This window comes from Folsomia candida, unplaced genomic scaffold (genome assembly GCF_002217175.1).
Source record: "Folsomia candida strain VU population unplaced genomic scaffold, ASM221717v1 Fcan01_Sc028, whole genome shotgun sequence".
Classification (NCBI taxonomy): Eukaryota; Metazoa; Arthropoda; class Collembola; order Entomobryomorpha; family Isotomidae; genus Folsomia; species Folsomia candida.
Genome location: NW_019091220.1, coordinates 389,746 through 415,147, shown reverse-complemented (window position 1 = coordinate 415,147; position 25,402 = coordinate 389,746). Strand labels below are relative to the sequence as shown.

General features: G+C 38.3%; 5 protein-coding genes across 9 annotated transcripts; 2 read left to right on the top strand and 3 right to left on the bottom strand.

Moving 5' to 3' along the window:
• Window positions 1–5,434: 5,434 nt before the first annotated feature.
• Window positions 5,435–10,005, bottom strand: LOC110859867 (probable acyl-CoA dehydrogenase 6). The gene is made up of 10 exons (XM_022108884.2): window positions 9,690–10,005; window positions 9,472–9,592; window positions 9,212–9,341; window positions 8,792–8,871; window positions 8,416–8,450; window positions 7,938–8,097; window positions 7,127–7,263; window positions 6,380–6,575; window positions 5,854–5,909; window positions 5,435–5,717 (listed from the first exon to the last, which is right to left on the bottom strand). Exons 1-10 carry the CDS (start codon window positions 9,903–9,905, stop codon window positions 5,526–5,528), a joined length of 1,323 nt encoding a protein of 440 aa, XP_021964576.1. The 5' UTR covers window positions 9,906–10,005; the 3' UTR covers window positions 5,435–5,525.
• A 169-nt stretch (window positions 10,006–10,174) lies between these two features.
• LOC110859868 (probable acyl-CoA dehydrogenase 6) lies at window positions 10,175–12,564 on the bottom strand. The gene is made up of 12 exons (XM_022108885.2): window positions 12,418–12,564; window positions 12,106–12,341; window positions 11,942–12,026; window positions 11,846–11,881; window positions 11,645–11,774; window positions 11,448–11,562; window positions 11,332–11,372; window positions 11,132–11,250; window positions 10,736–11,068; window positions 10,616–10,671; window positions 10,497–10,548; window positions 10,175–10,387 (listed from the first exon to the last, which is right to left on the bottom strand). The coding sequence occupies exons 2-12, from the start codon at window positions 12,274–12,276 to the stop codon at window positions 10,248–10,250; spliced, it is 1,278 nt and encodes a 425-aa protein (XP_021964577.1). The 5' UTR covers window positions 12,277–12,341; window positions 12,418–12,564; the 3' UTR covers window positions 10,175–10,247.
• A 189-nt stretch (window positions 12,565–12,753) lies between these two features.
• LOC110859958 (vacuolar protein sorting-associated protein 4B) lies at window positions 12,754–19,483 on the top strand. Of its 5 annotated transcripts, XM_035859851.1 has the most exons (10): window positions 12,754–13,007; window positions 15,891–15,961; window positions 16,201–16,293; window positions 16,545–16,796; window positions 17,706–18,347; window positions 18,418–18,568; window positions 18,647–18,690; window positions 18,757–18,934; window positions 19,013–19,151; window positions 19,225–19,483. In XM_035859851.1, the coding sequence occupies exons 4-10, from the start codon at window positions 16,586–16,588 to the stop codon at window positions 19,420–19,422; spliced, it is 1,563 nt and encodes a 520-aa protein (XP_035715744.1). In that variant the 5' UTR covers window positions 12,754–13,007; window positions 15,891–15,961; window positions 16,201–16,293; window positions 16,545–16,585; the 3' UTR covers window positions 19,423–19,483. The 5 variants fall into 5 exon arrangements, with proteins under 5 accessions (XP_035715744.1, XP_035715745.1, XP_035715746.1 ...); XM_035859852.1 differs by lacking the exon at window positions 16,201–16,293; XM_035859849.1 differs by having other exon boundaries at window positions 12,767–15,961.
• An 858-nt stretch (window positions 19,484–20,341) lies between these two features.
• LOC110859841 lies at window positions 20,342–23,118 on the top strand. Its single transcript, XM_022108846.2, has 2 exons — window positions 20,342–21,544; window positions 21,622–23,118. Exons 1-2 carry the CDS (start codon window positions 20,848–20,850, stop codon window positions 22,728–22,730), a joined length of 1,806 nt encoding a protein of 601 aa, XP_021964538.1. The 5' UTR covers window positions 20,342–20,847; the 3' UTR covers window positions 22,731–23,118.
• On the bottom strand, window positions 23,071–25,384 carry LOC110859842. Its single transcript, XM_022108848.2, has 5 exons — window positions 24,969–25,384; window positions 24,698–24,824; window positions 23,959–24,619; window positions 23,588–23,857; window positions 23,071–23,499 (listed from the first exon to the last, which is right to left on the bottom strand). The coding sequence occupies exons 2-5, from the start codon at window positions 24,773–24,775 to the stop codon at window positions 23,255–23,257; spliced, it is 1,254 nt and encodes a 417-aa protein (XP_021964540.1). The 5' UTR covers window positions 24,776–24,824; window positions 24,969–25,384; the 3' UTR covers window positions 23,071–23,254.
• Between the last annotated feature and the right edge of the window lie 18 nt (window positions 25,385–25,402).

Below are 25,402 nucleotides of genomic sequence, written 5' to 3'. Positions count from 1 at the left end.
AGGGGTTTTACTTAAGAATAAAAAGTTAGTTGTAGGTAGACAAGATGACGGAAAATTCGCCGAGGGCTTTTCTTATCAAAGTATGTATAACTTTTAACTGATTTTTCAATCTGGGGCTTACTCCCCCATTTAAAGAGGCCACATCGTCACGGAACCATTATGTATAAAAGTTGGAGAAAATTGGTAATTTAGTTTTGAATAAAATGTTGTTCGAACTACTCTTCTGGACTGAATGGGAAGAATCTTTTCATCTGATAATGAATTATTGCATTGAATTCTGCGGCTTGCATATGTATTCCTATTACGGGACTCACTAATGATGTGTATTCGGTCGGTGGTAGAGTTCAGTGAAAGCTGCCGCAGTGAAAGAAGACGTTTTAGTTACTGCTGCTGCTTCTTCTTTGAGTTTTGAAGCGAAATGTGTGTGTGCCGGGAAGTGAAAAGGAAACGAATGAATTGAAATCTTTGTGTGGAGGAACCGAAGGGAGCAGATGCGTTGTAACTTACAACCTAATAAATAACGATGGGATGAGACATGAAGATATTTGAATTCGCAGATGGTCCACTCTTATTCCTGCTGCTGCTGTATGTATGACAGAGCAGCTTGTTGGTTTTTGGGTGGTTGACATTCCGCATCTTTCCATCATCTTCTTCTTCTTTCTCTGACAACATATTTCCAACGCCACGCCCACTCAATAATAATTTATCTTAGTGCTCATTGCATTGTCAACGGGAGTATCATTAACGAGTGAAATAAGCAGGAATCCAACTACTGTATATGTACAAAAATGTGCATCAATCACTCAGAAAGCATGTCATAATTTATTTCTTTATTTATAGCTTTGATGACGGCATCAGCTTCGAGGCAAATACGTAAATATGCGAATGCTAGACACGTATTTTATGAAAGTTATAGTGAAACCCAAATGTTGCAACAAACAACCTTCTGGAATAATGCAAATAATGAATTATGTAATACGAATATTTGAATTAAATAAAGTCAATATAAAACAGTTAGGAAAATAATTCTTGCATCACATACGTGCAGCAAGATTCTCACAACTTGAGTGGAAATCATAGAATGCTTTCACATTTGCTTCAATGAAAGAATCCGGTGAAAACTACCCGACAATTGACAATGTCCTTACACTAGTATCACAATTCGCCCTAACTTTCTCCAGTATTTCCCACTTTTGATTGAACTCAGGATTCTTTCAGTTCACCTTTCCCTGCAGTTTTTGGCACAGGTGAATCAAGATAACTCAATACGAAACGTACATACAGTTGTCTTGTGCGTAGTAATACCTTGGTTTGTGTCACCGCGTGTGAGTTGAAAGGGTTTGGCAGGAAAGCAACCATTATTTCAGCGGGTGAAAGAGAGGAAAGTGATTGAATGATATCAGGATTGATGCTGAACTAGACCAAATCGTTGAATGAAACGGGTCAGTGAACAATTCGCGTCTTTGGTCGTATACTTGTTCTCAGTACTCGCCCGCATTGTTTTCCAAGAATTGTGGGTGGTTTGTTTATAGCTCGCTCAACTACCTCGAGCATCATCAACAAACTGAAACCCACCAGTTTGACTTTCCTCACTTGACATTCACTAAACTGAATCTTATACAAAAGAAGGTATCTGTTTCGCTGGAAACATTTTGTAAACAGGTGAGCATAAGTGCGTGTATAAGGCTGATCTGAGCAAAAAGCTATTTCCTGGGGTGACAGAAGGGTGAAAGGTGTATGGCTCCATAAAAAACTCACGTTACTTAACCCACAACAATACAAATGCAAGTTTGGGAGGTAGTGAGAATCAAAAATTAATCACTCTGATTCATTCATGAAGAGCTGATTGATTCCATTTACACATAAATTCTGTTACGACACGGCTCCATTCAAGATTTTTGCAGCTGCAACAGAAATGGACGATGACACATGAACATCTTTTACTCTGGCTGCATTGTCGAAATTTTGGCGGAATATTCTGACCGTGCAAGACGCAGAAATAAAGAACTGGACGGATGTGAAGAGAAGATGGAAAAATTCGAGGGCTCGTTATTTCTTTGGGGAGGAAGACGAGGCAGGATGCCAGAGCCGAGTAGAAATATCTTGCCTGGGAAAATTAAGAAAATGTGAATCCAATCTCAACTCTGCTAAAAGTCTGTTCGGATTGGATGGTGGGGGCATTCGTCATTCTGGTTTGAAGCAGAACAAGCAAGACTCTCAATTCGGTCCGTCACTCAGACATCTAAATTTCTTTTATTATTCAACAACTCTGTCACACATTGCTTACCTCGTGAATTCAATTGCAAGGAGCACAACTATCCACCAGCCACTCAAATTATTCACGGTCGGTAACGTATAGAAATGGGAAATTGGATAACAGGATGGCTCACCCATAGGGCACAGAAACGTCCAAAATCTTCTTTTCGAACGTTATACAACAGGATTACGCTTTTTCCAGATCCAGCCAGATAGATAACTAACTGATAACGACGTACCTTTCCCTTTAAGTCAAACTTTATGAATTCTCGACTCAACCAACTTGCTTTCACCCACCCCATCTTTTCCATAAATCCGGTTCGGAAACATGAAAATGTCTTTCTCCTCTTCTACACGGGAGCACAATTTGCAATACAATTTAAACTAAATCATCACCTACGTAGGGTGGGTGGGTGGTGGAGGAGGCAAGTGTGCAGTTCTGAGACCTTCAGAAGACGGTGCACTTTTCCTTTTACCACCCTTCAAATAAATACATTCATTTACACACCGTCCGCCCCTCCATTCTTCTCCTGGCAGGTAAAAGGTATCCCATTTCCATTCATTCAATTTCGCTGAGGTTGAGGTTATATGTTCCTTAACAATGAGATCCTGTCCTAGAAAGGGAACGCTTTCGTCAAGTCAAGTCTTCCGTTTTCTCCGTCTTCTTCGTCTTCTTCTTGTTAGTTGGACAACCTTTCGCGTGGGAAAGACAGACAACAGGCAGGCAGGCAGACACATAACACTGTGAACTGGTTGAATGTACGGTTGAATAGGTCACAATGGCCACATCTCGAGCGTCAGCATGTGAGCGAGACTGAGAAAATACTAATGTTCGATGTTCATGGCTCAATCGTGGATTTGCCCTTCAACTGGAATGACATTCTAAATCCTTAACCTAACGTAACAAAACGTGTTGCAAAAAAGAAGCGAGCATAAATAACGGGAAACTGATTTGTGGAGAAAAATACGGGTGAAAGTGGATGATGTTACGGATACTTTTCCAATTTGGGAGAATAACATTGGAGAAAGTTGAGAAGCTTTGTGGGTTTGTGAAATATTTTTCTCGTGTTTCTTGCATGGTCCCACTTTAACCGATCAGTCATCTCCATTGTTGCATTTCATTTGTATTGGTTGGTTGACTGCAAGCATTTTCCGTACATTGCTTCTTTACATTATTGTGCAGAAAATTGAATGAACAAACAAATGGAAAGATTTCCTCTTTTTACTCCATTTGCTCCCAATTTCTGTCTCTTAAGCCTCATTCTCAACTCAACCGTGATCACCAACTATTCTCATTTTTTTCCTTTAGTTGACACATTGTGTCGGCATTAACTTGTTGGATACTGCGAAATATTATACATTTAATTGCTGATTTTAACCACTTTTTGCATAGCATCTACTCAATTTAATTGATATTTTCTCAACAAATTAAATTAAAATTATGTAGTAAAGGTCAATTAATTTTGACCATCAGCAGGAAACCTTTGTTATCACTGCTGATACCTTTGGACGACATTTCTGTACCATAATTCACAATGTGCTTCCTGATCAAATTCTACCCCATTTGTGCCAACGTCGCATGTACACGAGACTAAAGCAATGCAATACCTCGAGAACAATTTATTACTTCCTATTCGTGTTAAATGGGCGGAAATGGAGCAGTGTCACTGTATCTGCGTTGCCACAATGATAAAGTGACGAGGTCATGGAACGAAACAGTTAGATTTGCCCGTCCACAAGAGGGGACACCCAAAGAAGAAAATGTTAAAAGGTGCGCAAATCGTGGAATCTCTTCCGCATCCGTTCTCTCCGAGTTAGGAGATTCATCCTCCCAGAAAATGCTTCCTGTCTCATAAAACGCCACCGTCCCACATCTGAGCAAAAAAGAGAAAGCATTTCAAGTGTGACGAGATTATGCAATACACATATTGACAGGAGCAGCAGGGTCTCGGCCCTAGAAAATCTGGTGGACTTGCATAACATTACGTCGCGTCGTTTATACAATTCGACAATAAAACTACGACATGTCTTTGACAACATTTCTATTCTATCAAACCCAACGTGCAGGCGGACATCTTTTAAATTTTGTATGTGAAAACTGGAAATGTTGCATCATTTTTTTTATTTACACTCGTCGTATGCTTCTCCTCGCCATCAACAAGATTTCACTTTTCGTCAGTAAAAATAAGCTTTATTCGTTATTTACGCAATGACAGGGCAAACAAAATGGCTTTTTCTTACGCAGCCGGCTCCCTGGATTTAGTATGTATCACGCCGATATCACCTTTCTCCAGAATCTGACAAGAAGCATCAGGTGAAAGCAAGCAACACAAAGCCTGCGAAGCCATCAACTCACGTCAAAGTAGTGGGAATGTGGAAAGGCAGGCAATTCCACCCAATCCACAAGAAGGCCGGGATGAAATGTAAGCTGCTAATGTTCACGGGCTGAATTGGCGAATGGAAAATGAAAGGAGAACGGTGAAAGTAAATCCGCCTTAAGCTGTGTATCGCACCAATAGTCCTCATATTTAGTGGCCAATGGGGTCTGTCAGTTTAAAAATATAATGTATATGGAGATAAATATATCTTTATTTAATTTTTGAAGTGATTCTTGTTGACTTCATGATATTTTATCTTCTTAGGTATTTGGCTGTAAAGTAGGGTTCGATGTGAATCTATTTGAAATCATATGCATGAATCAAAAGTAAATATTTATGGTAGAATTTTTGTGAAAACCTATAAAATGTGAAGAGAAGAAGGTTCTTTTCGTCCTTGATGCTACTCTACATAATAATTTTTGCGAATTTCGAGTAGTTTCTCGGACCTAGTTCTCCGCATTTTTATCCTGATTCTTATCAACTTATTTCCTTCAAAAAGCAAATGAAAGTCTAGACTTTTGGTGTAAAGGAAGATAGCATCTCCTCGTTCCATCAAGTAGATTGGAAGAAGATCAATTTGTTGCACTCAAAAAATATCTTCAATCATCTTTCAAACTCGAGAAGAGGAGCACATTTATTTTGCAACCTCTTAATCTTGGGAATGGACGCGAAAGACTGGAACCATATGAAAGAAGACGATCGAAATACGCAATTTACTCAAGTCCGAGATCTGATGGGCAGGTTTCTTTTAAAAAATGTATCTTTTCATCCAGTAGGTAAATACATAAGTAGTAGATGACTTTCGGTTGATAAATTATGTTGGTTTATTTTTAAAATATGGCAAGTTTACGTACCACAAAATATAAATAATCATAATGTACACATGCCAAATCACTTATTGGTCCTTTCGGCAATGTTCAAAACTCTTGTGATGATTTCCAGCATAATCTCATCAGCCCCTCCGCCTATCGAGGTTAGCCTTCCATCCCTGAAAAATCTGGAGATGAACACGTCTCGGGTGTAACCCATTCCCCCAAAGAATTGCAGGCAACTGTCTGCTGTCAATCGAGAGAGCCTTCCAGCCTGCAATTTATTCGATGAGCGTTATGTAACATAACAGTATTTTTAGATGTTGCCAACTATCATGAGTAGGGAGTAAATTATTTAAAAGGGTTAACACAAAGTGATTAAACGCGACACTTTGTAAGTGTCAACTTGCCTTTAATTTCACCATCGATGCTGTCCGTGTCACATTTTCCCCGTTCACCATCATCTCTGTGAAAGGTGATAAAAATAGAGTGGTTGATTTATCATTTAGTGTTTACGGGGCTGGAACAAAGTGTATGTTGAGCAAATTGCGTCATTGTTATCGATTGAAATTGGTCTAAAATTTTAGAGATAATTGCTAGAGATTAAAAATCAGTCAAGTTTAAACTCGATTGTCAGGGAGGGTTTGAAATTTAACAAATAAGACGGACTATTTTTGGGGTTTCTTTCGAAATTTCCGAGACATAATTCGAATTCAGACAAGAATATCTCTCGCCTGGAACTATTGAGAGGTTTGTGGACAGGCTAAAAATGCCTATTCCATTTTCAATTTGCGACACATTTGTTTTAACAATGATAGATGAGAGTGTGCTGGCCATCTTTCTTCTCGCTCTCTCTATTCCTTTTCGCTTTATAACTTAAAACTTGTGCTCTTCATGGTGAATGTGTAGTCTATGAAACGTTTGCGTCAGACGTACCCACAGATCGGTAGGTAAGTGCTCGTAATGCTTCAATTTCTGTTGCTAGCTCAGCCAGGCGAAAATGGACAACTTGATTATCTAATATCGATCTTCCAAAGGCCTGACGCTGCCGAGTGTACTCAATTGTGTCGCTAATCGCTTTGTCCAGGGCTCTCAAGGTGACCAGCGCCATGCAAAGGCGTTCTTCTTGAAACTGGAAATAATCCAATGAAGCAAAAGGAAATGTAATTGAACAAAGACATGAAAATGTGAGCAAAGTGCCATTGTCAGGTATGTACCAATTTGATTATTTGAGGACAATTCGAAGGAAAAAAAAGAGGCATGTTTTTGTCATCATCAAACACAATATTTCTATCATTTGGAATTGCGAAATCTAAAACCCGGAGGGGTTGTAGCTATTATTTGATGGACGGAATTGTCAACTCAGCATCATCCTCGTCTCTGTCTCCCCCCCGGTGAGACCAACTGTGTACCTGCTTTCTCAATCTTTCTCCCAGTTTCAGCAAAAACAAATAAGAGTGGAAACGGAAATGCTCTGTATACAAAAAAGGAAACGTGGAATCAAAACATTTTCAGTAATTCCGACATTGTAACTTGTTTGCAGAGTTTCGTAACACATTTTGTTCCTTATTTGAAGAGAGAATATTATACTATCGTGAGATTGTTGTGTACATAGAAAATCGTATAATGGGCTTGTTTCACAATTTTTTTGTTTTCTTCACAGCACACATTTTTTGCACGTACCTGTAGCATTTGGTACATGAACCCACTTCCTTCATCGCCAATTATGTTCTTTGCAGGGACGCGGACATCCTCAAAGAAAAGTTGAGCAGTGTCTGAAGAGTTCCAGCCGAGTTTATGAATCTTGGTCCGAGATATTCCTGAAATGGCATTAATTTAATATTAGGCTGACTTTTGGTGGAGCTTTGGAGGAGTCACTGGATGGATTTGGAAAGCAATGGAGAAATTCTACGAATTGGAGATTTGACAAAAGAAACAATTTCATGCTTGACTTGTCCGTGGGGTAATATGATAGACATGTACAAATAATACTACGTATGTATATATGGATAAAATGAAATATATGTACTTATGTATGACATGTCCGTTATTCAATACTAATTCTACTTTCAAAGACATGTTCTCCACTAACCCTTTTAGCGTGGGCTTTCAAGGATTAGATACAGTACGACGCAGATGCATTGACATTATTGTCCGTAAAGTAGGAAATATACTGTAGACAAAAGAACTGAGGTGATCTCATGACGGGAAATGCTAAGTACTTTTGCCATATTTTTTGTTTTCAGGAAAAAACGCATTTGTTTTCAAATCCGATTTACGAAAGTAAATCTGCAAATGCAAATAGTTGACTTTGCCCAGCTTTCAAGAGTTAAACCGCAAAGATAGTGATGGTGGTGGACAAAGAAGAAAGCTTATGTATAAGCTATTGCTGTGGTGAAAGTTGAGCTCTGGGAATGGACGGACGGGGAAAATGAGAACAATGTCCCAAAAGCCTACATAATATGCTTATATTCGTACTGCTTAAAATAATTACCTTTAGAATTCATCGGAACACAAATTAGAGACTTGTTCTTGTGTGCAGAACCTTGAGAAGTATTTGCCAGCAAACAAATCCAATCTGCCTTCAATCCGTTCGTAATCCAAGTCTTTTGCCCGTTGATTATTAAATCATCTCCCGTCCGCACGGCACTTGTCTGGATAAATAAATTAAACGCACGATTTCACAGAGTAATAATTAATTAATCAGATCCACCAAACCACACCACGCCGAGTGGGACGGCAAGATTATAAATCTCGTCTAAATTAAAATACACGAGAGAGACAAGTCAACAAGGAAACTGGGATCCTTATTCAGCATGAATTTGAATTAGCATATGCGTCGTACGCTGGCTTCGCCAGGTTTCAACGAATTTAGGAAATTCAATTTGCGTCTTATACTTGATTGACGTACGGATTAGTATTGTGTCAGAAATTAGTTTGATGGAAACAATAAAGGAGCAAATAATAATTACTTTTATGTTGGCAACATCCGAACCAGCCTGCGGTTCTGCACGAGGGAGAAGAAATCATCGCAATATTTTCAATCCACCAAGGTGAAAGGAGAGCATGAAATTAAATATAAAATTCAAAATTGACAGTAAAATCTAAATTATTGAACACGGAAATGAACAGGATTATTAATTAAGAATTAAATTAGATTTTCATTGCGGTCGTAATAAATCAAATCATAAAGAAACTACGAGGCAGCATTTTTGGAAATCTAATTCTGACATTGGGACGGAATATGAGAATCGAATTTTACATTTTATGTACGAGCAGGTTAACGAAGTTTTCTCAGAAATCTAATTTTATTCTGGGTTATTGGCTTGTCACGCTTTTTGCACTGACCTGACACCCCTAAACAGGCCACAACATCTCCAGCTATGGATGGGGAAAGAAATTCACTTTTCAATTCCGCACTCCCGAATCTAAATATCATCAAATTCACAGACTTTCAACACACGTTTCTTCCAGATTTTTTGGTGAGGATTGAAAGATTGGAGAATAAATGCACGAAAAAGAAGGAATTTTACTACTTTGGGGTAAGTAGTAATTGATTTTTTTTCAACTTCCTCTGAATAAAATTAGGAATATGGTCGTGCAAGCGGTGGAAATCGGATAATAAGGAAATTGACTATTATGGGAGTTTTTGAATTGGAAAATTGGCTCAGAGTTGGGACGTTTGAAGCAATGAGATTTTGTAAATTTTTACCCGTAGGTATATCACTTATAATGATGGGGACATTGAGAAAATAGGAAAAAATTCACCTTGCAAGTGCTGGCAATGTAATTTCGGTATGCGCAGTTATCCCGGCACAAATTCCTGCCGCAGGTATGCTACCAAGTTCTTCTAAATATGCTGCATGATACTTGTAGTCGAAACCTAATCCACCGTAATCTGAAAAATAAAATAATTTTGTAACAATCTTATCCCACTGAATTACCAATTTACAGTAAGAAATTGAATTCAAATCCGCATGTTTGAATATGCATCGGTATATTTGTAATATATTTACATATGTACGTACCAGTATCGAATCGAATTCCGAGAAGTGATGCGTTGCCAAACTTTTTAATAATAAAATGAGACGGAAATTCTTCCGCATTCTCCCATTTTTCCACATGTGGTAAAATCTCGGTCTCCACAATCTGAAAAAAGTTTAGAGCAAAGCAAACTACTTTCTAAACTCATTTTATTATATTACATGAAGCAGTAAACTAGTTGGATTTTGGATCTTTTTAGTACTTTTGACACCGTGGTCTGTAACTTCTTCTGCTCTTCGTTGTAAAAGGAGTCGGCAAGCGAGGAACTGTATTCGGTGGAGAAAGTCCGAACGGGGGACAAATTGTTGACTGCACAACGTCGTTGGTGTTGATGTGGTTTGTTGCCTTGTGAAAGTTGCAGTAATTTCCACAATGAAGAATTTCTTGGATTTGCGAATATTTGATTTTTTGCAAACATTTTGGCAGTAAAAGTACAAAAACATATAGGTTCAGTAGTTTCAGGTGAAGAAAGTCATGAACTTTGTGTTGTGTCTAGAGTAAATGTTTCCCGCATTGGATTCGTTAAAGTCAATTGAAGGCCAACGAGTTATACAAATGCAAGTATATATATTTGTGTATCGCCTAATACACGTGGAGTGATGTTTGTATGAAAAAGTTGGTTGGACTTTAACCTTCTATCGTGCATAAAAATGTACAGAAATGTGTACGCATTGAAAACATGGATGATTTAATTTATGGGATTAAATAACTTTATTGAAAATATGCATATTTTATTATGTAAGGCACACGCCAATATCGATCACTTGCTTGATCTGGGGCTAATATTTAATAGGCCGGTCAGAATTTGGAGCATTACTTCATCTGCGCCCGCCCCAATAGAAAGTAGACGAGTGTCCCTGTAATATCGTGAAATTGACGTCTCCCTGCTGTAGCCCATCCCTTTAAATTTCCAGAAAGTAATCGGGTTGATAAATACATATCTCTATTTCATCTTATCCATGCCTTCTGTGAAAAACCAGTAAACTTCTATTTAGATTTGTAAACTTACCACCCCAATATTGCAAGCAGCTATCACCAACAATTCGAGCCAGTCTTCCGGCCTATTTAAAACAGTTAAATTCAGTTAATTTGACAATTCTAAATATTATAAGTAGCCAGTCAAAATACCTTAAGCTTGGCCATTGATGCGAGCCTTGTAACGTCTTCTCCTCGCACAAAACAATCTGAAAATCGTCAAGCTTTGAGATAAAATTTCAGCAATTACTTATACATTTTATTATAACTTACCAATAGCAGCATACGTCAAAGCCCTCAAACTTTCGACTTCCGATGCAAGTTCCGCAAGTCTAAAATTAACTACTTGATTGTCCAAAATAGCTTTCCCAAACGCCTTCCTCTGACGCGTGTAATCAATTGTTTCGGAAATTATGATATCCATAGCTTTTAATCCTCCAACTGAAGCAGCCAAACGCTCCTGTTGAAATTGCAACATTTGGTAATAGAAACCAGCCCCTTCATCCCCGATTATATTTTTCGCTGGAACTCTGACATCTTCAAAGAAAAGTTGACCAGTGTCGGACGAATCGTTACCGATTTTGTGGATTTTTGTTTTAGTGATTCCTGTTAAATTTGGTCATATTAAAATGATCACAGGCAAAACAAAGTAGAAACAATATTACGTACCCTTTAAATTCATGGGCACGCATACTAGAGATTTGTTTTTGTATTTATTTCCATCCGAAGTATTTACTAAAAGACAAATCCAGTCTGCCTGTAGTGAATTTGTGATCCACATTTTCTGTCTAAAAAAAGATACAAGCGTCATACAGTGTAAATAAATTTTAATAAATTAGTTATCGCATTTTTTCGAATTGAGAAATTACCCATTGATGATTAGGTCGTCACCTTGTCTCTTTGCAGTGGTCTATAAGGAATGCATGTGCTATTACATTGGTAGCATTGGTTATGATTTAGGGATGAATAATTTCCATGAATTTACGGTAATCGAGCCGACATCGCTACCAGCTATTGGCTCTGAAATTCCAACACAAGCCACATAGTCCCCAGCGATTGAGGGGACAAGGAACTGTTTTTTAAGCTCTTCACTTCCAAATCTTAAATGCAAGCAGATGAACAATAGTATGTATTTAATTACACAATGGAATGTAATGCAGTCCGTTAAATAATATTAACCACCTTGCTAACGCCTGCTGTGTCATTGACATCTGAACAGAAATACCCATTCCGACGCCCCCACATTTAATGGTTCCAAGTTCTTCCAGCACTGCTGCCAGGTATTTGAAGTCCAATCCGAGACCTCCGTACTCTAGAAAAATTTTAAAATTTTAGTTATATGTCAATGTATTTGATTAAACATTGGCAGATTTATGTACATACCTGGATCCTTATCAATTCCGAGTAAACCAGCATTTCCTAATTTCTTAATTTCTTTAATTTAAAGTATACTTATTTTATGTAATAGTTGTCACTAACCTAATTTCTTAAAGACTTGGTGTGCCGGGAATATTTCTTGTTTCTCCCACTCATCGACAAAGGGGTTTATGTCATTCTCGATAATCTGGATCAATTTGATACATCATTATTACTCAATATCAAAATTTGTTAAACCCAAGCGTTCGTAAATGTTAAAATTTCACCTTTCCAAGCGTTGCCTGCATTTGCTTTTGTTCTTCATTATAAAAACTGTCCGGCAATGGGGACTCATATGCCGCAGATAAGCTTTTCGACGTTGATAATTTTCGAAATCCAGAAAACCCCAACTTATTTTGCATAAGTCGGAGTGCTTGCAAGGTTTTCAGAGTTGCCATACTTTACACTTTTTTGTGTAAGTTTGATACCGATTTTCCCAACCGTCAACAAATCCAACTTGTTACTGAAAAATAAATGATTGGACATTAATACCACAAGGTACTTTTTATGTAGTACATATTTTAGTATAATATTATTACACTTTATTATTATTTATTATTATGATCACAGCCTTAATTTTGCACCAATCGGGTCTCCAAACTTTTTATCATATCACTCAACTAGTAATTATCTATGTACTTGGGGTCAAGTCTATTCACGATATTCTGTTTATTCATACAAAACTGACAGATATATACCTCAATCTCTTGTTACGATGTATGGGGCAAAGTACAAACACAAAAACTTTTATATAACAAAATATATGCCTAATGATGAGTTGGTTAGTTGGTTTGGTTCATTTCATATACGAAGCTTTATGTAATCCAGTCAGTCTCAAATTCCCATTAGGAGCTGTAAACACAAGTCGAGTCGCAATGTTGCAGGAGAAAGTTTCGCTCAATGTCATCATTTGAATGAGCAGCGGACGAAAATGTAAATACAACAACCGTCAACCGTCGACTGCACTGCTGTTACATCATTATGAATTTTTTTAGACGATTTTGGTTAAAATTTTGGTTAATTCAGTGTCCATTAAATGTCGTAATAAGTTTGGTCCCGAAATATAATTGAGAAGACGTCTGTGAAGTTAGAACCGGTTATGAGCAAAATTGAGACTCGGAACAATACAGTATGCACACACATTATTAGCACCCCTCAAAATCGGCTAATATCTGCTGCCGTAAATTAAGTAATAAAGGTCGCCATGCCTCCAGTGACCTAAAAATGACCTAAATCTGTCTCCATGCCTCCAATGACCTTAAAATTGCCTAAATCTGTCGCCATGCCTCCAATGACCTTAAAATTGCCTAAATCCGTCAACATGCCTCCAGTGACCTTAAAATGACCTATATCTGTCGCCATGCCTCCAATGACCTTAAATTTTTTCGTGGCGTAATAATAAGGCGCTCGGCTGTTTTTAAATGCGCACAGAATTCCAGATTCGCGAAGCCGTTGTGCTAACTCATCACCACGAGCTTTTTTCTCTTGCACAAATTTTCCTGTGTCGTAATTGTAAATCTTCGAAATGCTTTCTGCCGAGAAGATAATATCAATTTCTTTCGGAGGGATATAATTCAGTTCCTCCTCGGTGACATTTAGGACTGAACAAATTGTATCCATGTCAAGTTGGACGTTTTCCAAAGTACGAGTCTCCTTTGCTCTCATAGGGGCAATAACAGTCTCTCGATCGGATTCATGATCAATTTCCGGTTCAGTCATTTCGAGTAAAGAGGTTCTAGTTAAATTGGCCTCCGAATTATCTGATGATCGTATTTGTGTCAAACTGGGATCTTCGCACTCGGTGTGTGTTAAATTTTCAAATCCACCGTCAGCATTATCATGCATGTTGTCCGGATGATGGTCCTTGTCGTTGTCATGATCATCGTCGGGTTGAATGGAGTCAAATTCGCCAGATATCTGATTTTCTTCACGGCATGTCATGCAGTACCATTCTTCGGTTTCTTGTCCTTCTGTGTAGTCACAATGCTGCATTCCCTCCCCATTTTTCTCGTAGTGATACCACGTACCGCAGCCGTCGCACTGAACGGCTGGTAAGTGGTCATCGCCCCTCACGCCACAGCGCTTTGAGAAGCAGCGTCTTCCGGATCCATTAAATTTGGAAGCTCTGCCAATACAATTTCCTCGGGGTTACGACGCCGATGAGGTGCATTTTTCTTCTGTTGGAATTCCGCCATTTTACAAAAAAATGACTTGCGGACTTCTTGACTGAAGCCCTCGTCCTTGACGAAATTCGCCCAATAATGCTTGTTATCGAACGATAAATATTTTGACTGCGCTGAATTTCTCTCTGTCTTCGTAATTTTTTTCTTTGCAGATTTTTGCTGATCCGTTTCTGCAAATATCTGCGCGAACCCACTGGTTTCAAGTATTGAGAGAAGCGCTGCATTCTTATCTTCTTCTGTATTACAGGCGATCAACTTCTCGTGAAGAACCTTCCCTAATTCGTGGAGAAGGTTATGCGTAATTTTGGGTTTAAGCACTGGTGTTCGATGGTGCAGAGAAGGTCCGCTGGAAGAATTATCATCCGATTTCGGATTAGTGGCCTTTAGCCTTGATTTGTTTGGCTTCGAATACGGAGCATAATTCGCATTGTATTCGGCAAATGGTTGTTTTAATGGCTTTGAGGGTTGTAAGGGCGGGTTAGACACTGTCCAGCCGCCTGGTGGACCACAGCGCTGCAAGATTAATTTCCATCGGTTAAGCGAATGTAATACTAACGCATTATTCATCAAACAGCTTAAAATCGACTTACAAGCAGTCCCATTTCGTCACTCGAAAATGGGAGCAGGGTTGAATTAGTTCCTCCCTGCTTTTTTCGCATTTCTTGTTCTTTTGTCATTTTTTCTCTCTCCTCCTTTCTGATCCTCTTCACATCCTTATCATAGTCAAATTCAGGACATTGTGGAAGATATTCATTCCTCTGCTCATTCCTGTGTAATAAATTTTTCCTTAATTATAAGCAATTTTTCAAATCCAATTTGGATACTAAAATTAAATTACAGCAAGCTTTATGAAATCGTGTTTAGAGAAATGGGAGCAGACGTATGTACATGCAAACATGGTTGCATAATAAAGTCAGAGGCAGCTTGAGACTTATGCATAAAAGTCGAAAGAGAAGGGTTTTTACCAATGGGTTGGAACTCAACGAATAAGTTCTGAAATGCGTAAAAGTGAGTTCTGTATCATGGACAAGTAAATAAGGATCACTAAACTGGACGGCATCTTTGTATGTATAGATCTATGGTTTTGTATATGCGGTGTACATTGGACGAGGGGAAAAAGTCAAACCTGCTCGATTTATCAGTAAAGTTTACGCGATGATCTTTCTCTCTCTCTCTCGCCACACACAAAATGATGCCATGCATGCATATATATGTATGAAGCCAAAATTTTGCACACAAACTACGAATTGAAATCACGAACAACTAACCGTATTTGCTCTGGAATTTCTTCTGCCTGTCTTTCATGAATTTCTTCTCGTGATTCCTTGGCAGGTTCCTCTTCAGATTCATTTAGTAACTCCTGCGTCTGGTCCGTCACTTTTTCTGAATTGTCAACAAGTTGTTCGGAATGAGTCACACTTTCGGTTTCAGAAGCACTTTCTCCCTCTGTTTCCGATTCCGACACCTCCTCGTACATCATTTTTTAATTTAATCAATTTCAAAATTTGGCAAAATTAAGTGATTCACTTTGTTAGTCAGAGCTGCAACTACATGACTTACTACGGAGACAAGAGTATGACAAAATACTGAACGGATGCAATTACCATTAATCTTGAGTAAACAATCCTAAAGATCAGGGTTAGAGTAGATCAAATTTCTCACTCTCATCCACAGTCCCAGTTTCTCAATCTGATCTTGGTTTCTTCTTAGTTTTAAGATTCACTTTTGCCCACAAAGCATCCTTAGAAAATTAATTAATTAATTCACTGAAAAATGGACGACTTTGAGAAAAGTCAAAGTTTATCTCAAATGGGAATTTATTACCACAGGACGAGGCAGTATCGGCAAGCTTTGGAGGTCCTCACCGAAGCCAACAAGTGCCTCAAAAGATTTTCAAAAGGTTAATTTTCATTTATAATTTTTTTACCAATCTGATATGCAACCATGTATTCGCCTTTAGTTCCTAAGCCCATTGGTAATATACACAAATGATTAGATCAATTTGCTCGACTTGGGTAGTCAGAAATTCATAAGTACATTCCCTCAAATTTTGCATAATGTACATTTTCTGCATGTAAATATGATCCAATACTCTTTACAGTAATTACAAATATCTTAAAAAGCGTTTTGTTATATTAGATCGTGACTCAACTTTTCAACTTCAAGTCTTGACAGATTTAATCGGTGTCAATGAGGACTTAGCAATAGTCTGCTTGCATGAACTGGAAAAAGGTACAGTTTCTACGTTAAGGAACGGTCATAAAATATATGACGCAGACCTGGGATTTTTTAAAAATCCTCCCTTCCCGTGCGTTACCAGTTGCGCCCTGGTTTCAACATGTGGCACAAGTTTAATTGCAACTTCGGCCAAATACTCTCCCTGTCCATCCAAATCGTTACTTATTTTATGCACGTCCCTTTATTTTTGCACGCATTCTCAAGTATTATGCAGTTGTTTTATAATTTTTGTGTAATAATTGTAGAAAAGTGTATCGCTGGAGTACACCCTGACAATGTGGAGTCCATGGAAGAGGAGGAGAGTGACGACGACGGAAAATCTTCACAATTTGAAAGCGACGACGACGAGGAACCACAAGTGCTTATCTCAGAATTAGAGACGGGTGTACGCGACGAGGAGGAGGAAAGCTGCAATGACGGGAAACTTGACCAGGAAAGGAAAATTACCGAGGAAGAAAACATAAGCGGAATTAAGGGCAACTCTGATAATAAACAAGGTCCAAAAAATTGGAAATCTTAGCGAGACCGTGCAAGAACAACTAATAAATTAAATTACACTGTAGAATTGTTGTATCACCGCTCTCCATACCACTTTTTTACTGGAAGAATTAATCACTTAAGTAGAATACACTGGTCCCCCTCAATCGGTCTGATGATTTTATCAGAATAAAAATACGGAATATCCAAATTAGTATCTCAAAATTTTAGATTTGTAACTTTTTAAAACAAATATGTATGTACTTCACAATTATTAAACCTTCATATTTGATCTCAGTTAATTTAATTTTCAAACTTCTAGTGTGAAACTTGAAATTGCTTCTCGTTTTTTAAAAAATTAAGAATCCATGCGTATGAAAAGCAAAATTCAGAATGGTTCCAGCAAAAATGATACCCAGAGCGATAAAAAACAAATGCTTCAATCTAATTGAATTTATTAGTTAATATTGCACGGCCTCACTAAGATTTCCAATTTTTTGGGACCTTGTGTATTTAAAGCTAATAATTGGTTGTTATTAATAATATATGCACCGCAACACCGCTATTATTTGTCCATCCTGAATATTTTTTTTGGATTTTCAAATCTATATAACTCCTCCATTTCTTAACCGATTTAGGTAATTTTGCACTTAAAATGTTCAGAATGTCTTTTCCTACAATGTTTGCAGTACTGAGTTACACTACCTACGAGGCATGGAAAGCAATGTCTTGAAGGGAAAAGTTTTGCACATTTTGGTGCATATCACCTGGGTAAAGATAAAAAAATTCTCGAACTCGACTTGTGCATAGTTTCGAAATCCCGTAAAAATGATCGGTGCAACACTTTATCAAAATCGGCTCAGAAAATGTCGAATTATGCCACTTTTTGGTGGGCTAAATTAAAACTTATTATTTTTTTTCGTTGTTAGGTATTTGCCACACTGAGGAAAACGACAAACCTTCGACAGCAACGGGGGACCATAAACAGCCTGAGGTTCTGCCAACCACAAACAACTTACCTACAGCGGTCAGACTGACTATGCCTGTTAGCTGTGGCTTGGCTGAGACGTTCAATCCAGTAACAAATCCGTTAGTTTCTCTAATGGGTATGGATTCAGAAATCCATTTCTCATATGTAAATCCCTCAGCCAACAGCGGAACACAAACCATTTCTATGCAAGATCTTACTGAAAACAACGAAAATGCCACAAAGGGAAAATCGACTAATAAGGAAGCAGTTAAATTAAAGGAAAAAGCAGTTGCCATAACTGATGACATTATTTTACAGTGTCTCGTGAAAACAGGAAGTGGGAGGCTGTCGGACGTGATTGGTTTGGACCACGTTATCGTGAGTATGAAGAAAACCATTTTCCTACCATTGGTGGCGGAGAAAGAATTTGGCAGTGACCTTCAAGGCGTGCTGCTTTTTGGACCTTCTGGGGTTGGAAAAACCCATATCTTAAGCTGTCTTGTGGGGGAGCTTAACTATATAAAAGAGGAAAAGTGCAAAACCTTCCCAACGATAAGCATCTGGAAGGTAGAGCCAAAAGACATCTTGCATAAGTGGATAGGTATGCTAACTGTGTCGTTAATTTTTACTGTTTATGCCAGCTTAAAATTTATCCTGCCAATATTTTGCAGGTGACTCAGACAAGTACCTCAGTCGGATTTTCGAGTTGGCTCATGAGAAGCGCCCGTCGATAATAATTATTGACGAGATCGACTCTCTATTATGTCAGCGAAAAGAGGACGATCCTGAACACATTCGACGGCTCAAGACGGGATTTCTTTCGTAAGTATTTTCATTTTTTGTATTACGCATCCTTGTAGTACGCATTTATGCATCTTGCTATTATGCAATTAATTACAGGTGCATGGATGGCCTAAATAATTATTCTGGAATCGTGGTCGTGGGTTAGTCTTTGGTGGCACAGACCATTACATAGTTTCAAGTTGCTTAAGTTAACTAAATTTTCCCAGGATTGACAAATTTTCCGCAGCATTTGGATTATGCATTCAGGCGAAGGTTTTCGAAAAGAATTTATATTGGATTACCCGATTCCTTTGCAAGGGAGCGAATACTAGCACACTATTTAAAGAAAACAAATCTTTTAACGGAATCATTCGATCTTGGCAAAATATCTTCAATGACTGAGGGGTATTATATGTACATATATGTATAGTTTCTTCACTTCTCACCAAATTAATTTCACATTACCGATTTATTTCGCATTAGTTTCTCTGCCCACGACCTTGCTGTTGCCATTTCAAAACTACAAGCACTTCAGTACACTAGTAACTTTTCCTCCGACGGTGTGAACGATACTGTCCAACTCATGAAGGTGGGCTGCAAGCCAACAACATTGATAACCCAGGTATGTCTTATTCGCCATGCTTGAAATACTTGGCCCGTGTCGCTATTACTAATTAATTTTGAATTTCTACTAGGAAATGTTTGAAGGATTAATTCGGACTGATGGATCAACCAATGGGGCCACGAACGATGAGAAAACCCTTGATGAGCTTAAAAGGTGGGGACGAGAATTCGGAGCAGAGGGGATGACTCAACCGGTTTATTATGAAGGAGAGTATGAGCCAACGCTCAGCTCGTGCCTATTTGAAATGTTTTGCTGCCTGTTTTACTAAACATGATCTTACTCGATAAATATTATTTAAATTCAATAAATGCACATCTATTATCAACTTACATATTAAACGAAACTATGGTGAAATCCGCAACCGAGCGTTTGCCTTTCTCTTGCAATTTTTCTCGTTGTGGAAAAAATGCATTACGTATTCCATCATATCTTCGCTCACACTGTGCATTATGAAAAATCCTGTTCTATTATTTACCCAGGCACTGATAATTATAATAGTTCCATCAAAATCGGAGCGAGTTAAAACCGATGAGGACATCAAATTCTTAGTCACATCTTGTGTAACTTCAGTTCAAATAAATATTTATAATCTGAGTATAAATTGTCATTGTAAATATACAAGTGCGGGGCGGGAAATTTTTTGTCAGGATGCGGGTCGGCGGGGCCTTATGGAGCATGTAATTGTGCATTATTTTAAATTTCAAAGAATGCCGTAAGTCAAATGCCGCGCTGGGGAAGTCAAAATCCAATCATGACATAAATTGACTAGAAATTGACAAGTGCGGGGCGGGAAATTTTTTGTCAGGATGCGGGTCGGCGGAGTCTTATGGAGCATGTAATTGTGCATTATTTTAAATTTCAAAGAATGCCGTAAGTCAAATGCCGCGCTGGGGAAGTCAAAATCCAATCATGACATAAATTGACTAGAAATTGACAAGTGCGGGGCGGGAAATTTTTTGTCAGGATGCGGGTCGGCGGAGTCTTATGGAGCATGTAATTGTGCATTATTTTAAATTTCAAAGAATGCCGTAAGTCAAATGCCGCGCTGGGGAAGTCAAAATCCAATTTTGACATGAATTGACTAGAAATTGACAAGTGCGGGGCGGGAAATTTTTTGTCAGGATGCGGGTCGGCGGAGTCTTATGGAGCATGTAATTGTGCATTATTTTCGATTTCAAAGAATGCCGTAAGTCAAATGCCGCGCTGGGGAAGTCAAAATCCAATCATGACATAAATTGACTAGAAATTGACAAGTGGAGCCATGTTGACAGATTTAGGCAATTTTAAGGTCATTGGAGGCATGGAGACAGATTTAGGTCATTTTAAGGTCATTGGAGGCATGGCGACGGATTTAGGTCATTTTAAGGTCATTGGAGGCATGGTGACAGATTTAGGTCATTTTTAGGTCACTGGAGGCATGGCGACCTTTATTACTTAATTTACGGCAGCAGATATTAGCCGATTTTGAGGGGTGCTAATAATGTGTGTGCATACTGTATTGTTCCGAGTCTCAATTTTGCTCATAACCGGTTCTAACTTCACAGACGTATTGAGAAGGGGCAAAGCTAAAGTGAGGAATATTTCAGTTGCTGATTTTCAATGTCAATATTGAATTTGAATATCCATTTTCCGTTATCTGTATTTATGTTTTATGTTACGGGAAACATAAAATAAACATACTGCTGATCTGAAAATGTCATTTAAAAACGAAGAAAGTTGTTCTTTAACCAGAACGTCCTCAAGTAATGGTCGAGTATTAGACAATAGAATATTGGATCGTCATTTCATTCCATCGGAAATCATGGAGCGCGTCTCTCTTTTGTACCGGGCCGTAGAGGCGCATGATGAAAGCAGTGTCAAGTCGATTTTGACATTATATGATGACCTCGACACAAACTGCCTCCTGCCTGGATGGTCAATGCCCCTTCTCCACTTTGCCGTTGGGCTAAGCAATAATTCCCCAGAAATTGTACTCTTGCTGTTGGAAAAGGGTGGTGATCCGAACAATCTCACCACTGAGGATAACGTGTCACCGATGCATCTCAGCGTCATTTACGACTATGAACACGTTCTTCATGTGCTGATGAGAAATGGGGGGAATGCTACATTGGTGAACGGAGATGGGAAAAGCTGCTACGATTTGGCCAAGGACAATGTGGAAGAGGAAATGAAGGAGAGATGTTTTCTCTATTTTTACAAGAAGTCGGTCGACTTTCGAAAATCTATTAAACCATCGGACAGTGTGGTGAAGGCGTGGAAGGATACTCATCCAGACAGCAGTATTATCAGTTTCTCGAATAATTCTTCCAGCGCGGATGAGTTTATCACTTGCGAGAGTAGTGATAGCGAGCCGTCATCAATTCATTTAAAACCAGTGGACGCTACAGAAAGTACGTACTGAATTTATAGGTTGCGTATGAAATTCATATCTTAAGTGATATAGTAAGTAAATGCGAAAAATTTTTAGGTATCAATATCTCTGCAGAACAAAAAAAGTTATGGAACAAGTTTTCTTATTTGATGACGGAAGATGAATCCGAGCAGGACAGCAGTCGAGACGATAATGGCAAACTGTCTACAATTGAAGAGGAATCCGCATTATCCATTTCATACCAGCGAAAATTGGGATATGAAGAAACTAAAGAGTGCACTATTGGATTGTTTGATGAAAGTAATTATCCAATGTCTCCTCCCACATTCGCAACAACACCAAATCCAGCCTTCTCTGACAGTTCTTCAGTTTCCTCAACAGCGACAGAGATTGCTGATTCTACTCCCCCGATTCTACCTCCACCAAGTAAAACGGACATGATAAAGTTGCAAACTACGATGAAAGATTCACAAATTCCACCATCCAGCGTCCCCGTTACAAAGTCCACGTATCAAGTTCTCAACAGACTGGCAAATCAATCGCAGTTAACAAAAGTTCTTGCCCCAAAACCAGGAACCTGTAATTTCAGCTCAGAATTAAAACAAGCAATCACAGATCTTCATGTTATCGACGAATGGGGAAATTTGAAAATAGATTTGCTCCAAAGTTATTCCACTCCGTCTAAAAAGAGCAAGTCATTTTACAACTATTTACTACTAGACCCAAAGATCACAAAAAAGGCCAACTTTTCAGGGACGCATTTAAAATCTGATATAATTAAGAATCCAGAAAAGTTTGAAGCCTTTTTAAAATCTATATTTTATATTGGGAAAGGGTGTGGAAAACGACCCATCCAGCATCTTGTGGATGCCAAGGAAAAGTATGGGAGTGGGAGAAAAGTGTTGACTGGTTTTGGGGAAAAGCTTGATAGGATTCTCAACATTTGGAGTTCAGGTCTGGGAGTAATTGTTGTTAGCGTTTTCCATCATTCGTCAGAAAGAGAAGCGAATGTAAACGAAGCATCAATGATTGATGCTGTCGGTCTTGTTGAGCTCTCCAATATTAAGAAGGGAAGCTATGCGGGGACATTGACGAGCACTTGGTCTCAAAAATCTAAAAATCAACTTGGAACCTTTCTATTGTACAAAGCCTTTTGTGCCTTTACTGTCAGTGAACACAAGTCTTTCCATGCTCAAGATGTCTAATTGTATATAGTGTAGGTATGTAATAAGTTAACCAATTACTCATTATGATTGACTCGCAAATATTTTATTTTTGAATGTTTTCTACTTTCTCTTTCTCGATATATATAATTTCAAAGTTCCCATTTTTGTGAATACAGATAAATATTCAAGAAGATATAAATTTATAAGGTAAAATGCAATGCAATAGATGGATATGCTTTAATTTTGAATCATGAAGTGTTAGTTGCTGTAAATTTGTGTTCTCTTGTATGACAATTATTAATCAAAGACACTAAATTAGTAGTACTGATTCCACGAGATTATATGAGCACGTTTAAATGAACAAAAAATTAAACAGAAATTTAAGGATAAGAATAACAATGTTTTATTGCAAGAAAAGAGAAAAATACCAAATTCGTGTTCGTCTTATTAATTCTACAAATTCATATGTAAAGTTATATGTTGTCATATGTAAAGTTCATCGGTAAGTCAATGGTTCATTTTCATGTAACCTGTAAACTATAATACTACCATAACAATGATATCTAACGATCCTCTCCTCCAATGTGGTCTGCTTCGAGATCCTCTACCCCTGGCATCAATAGACCTGCAAGAACGTCCATGCCAATGGTTATGGAATGAGCAGCGGAAGATTCCTGACATTCGAGTTGTCCAGTCTTGTCATTCTCCAGAACATGGTAACTCCCTCTTGGAAATTTCTTCTGTGAATAAGTCTCATAAGCACCTTTGGCAGCAAATAGTTGAGAGTGTTCCTGGTTGGTGCTGGTGCCTGAAAATACAATTGCATAATTTCATGAGTGGTCCAGTAATTTTTCAAAATCTATGGTATACATTTATTAATATAGAAAGTAACATACCCGTAAATTCATCATCACCAATGAAGTAGGTGGTTGTGAAAATATCTGTGCCGTTCCGTTTACGTTGTCGCGTTTCAAAACGGATATCAGTCAATCCAAGTTCTGCACAAACTTCATCCAGTTTCACGAAAACCAAGTTGTCATAAAAATGAGCCTCAGGAATGCAGCATTTTGGGTAAAAGTGCTTTGGATCTAGTTCCTTTAAAGTTTTGATTAGTTCATATGCAGCAGCTTGTTTCGAAAGCTCCTTAAATGACCCATCAACAGTCACTAACAGTAAAGTAAAAGACGATAATCATATTAAACTATTACAAGTCAGTAAATAATAAATAGTAAAGAAACGTGTAAAAGCATTGTCAATATTAACGTACCACTAACTTCGCCACATTTTGCAACAGCTCTCCAATTATGGGATCGTCCAAGTGCATGATCAGTTTGCTTTGCAATTTCTTGCTGAACGATGAATCCACTTTGCTTTGTTAGCTTCTCGATTACCTCGATTCCAGACATAACATATTCAGGATCCTCGTCAAACGCCATCTCCTCAGCAGTTCGTCTCCGTTTTTCTCCGCCACGCTCGGGTTGTCCATTTCGTTCTCCGTTTCCATTACTGATCCCATTCTTCCGTTTGGGTCCTTGGATAATTTCGTCCAAAGATTGCCCAAGCTTGGAAGCATTGGTTTGCTTGGGTGATTGATTTTTCTTGATTATGTCATCCAGGCTGATGTCCTCTGATGATTTTAGGTCAATGTTGCCGATGCTCCCAAACTTTTGACGACGCTTGTCCACTTTGTTATCGAAATTTGCCGGGTCATCCACGTCCTGGAACTTTTGATTACGTTTCTCGATACCATCCTTGTCCTTGTTCCATTTTGAAGCGGGGGCAATGATTTTCCTCTCAGCAATAACCTCATCAAGGGACTTGTCCTTCACGACTTCAGACCGAGCAGAAGGCTTGTTCGTCCGGCAAATGTCCTTGTCATGTTTCAAGACTTTCACGTTTTCCCTGGTGTACCGTAACTGCATAGCGTGCTACAATTATGAAATGTTATTACAATTTTAAAACAAATGTTATACACAAAGCAATAATATAAAAGTATTTACACTTACATCGACCATGTCGTCATCACTATCCAAGTCTATGGTCACCTCTTCTCCTTCGCTTTCACAACGTGTCTCCAGGACCATGATTTCTCCTTTAGCTCAGTCTCTTTAAAAATCTGTAATCGACGAGCGACTGAAAACAAAAAAATAGTTCCCTCAATTATAATTTAAGTAATTTCAAACTTAGAAATATTACACTCAAAAATAATCCTTTAATGAATTATTAAAATTTTAAAATCTTTCAAAAGAAGTTTTAAAATTAAAGAAAATTGCATACCTTTCTGCTGCCTCTCTCTCAACTTGTTAAAAACTCTAAGAAATGTTTAGAAAGATGAGCAGACCACCACAATTGTAGTTCTCCAAATTCTAATAAGAAATCACTAAGAAAAAGTTAGAATAAATGAAATTTGCAGAGCTATTTTAGCTGACCACCTCTCACGTTCAACACCAAACTGGAAATGCTAGACGAAGACTGCCGACGCCAGCAGAGCAGCCAAAGAAAACCAAACTATTCTTTAGTGAGAGCACAAGCCACGCCGACAAGATAGAAATAATTTCGCTTGGCTTGCATTCCAGTTTCAATTATTGCACTCTATTTTATTTCTTGGTGATAAGGTTGAACTGAATTTCGGTCACCTTCCAACCTTATGGGCAGGTGATTTTGGAAGGAGAAATTCCACCACCAAGAAATAAAATACTTGCAATTGAAAC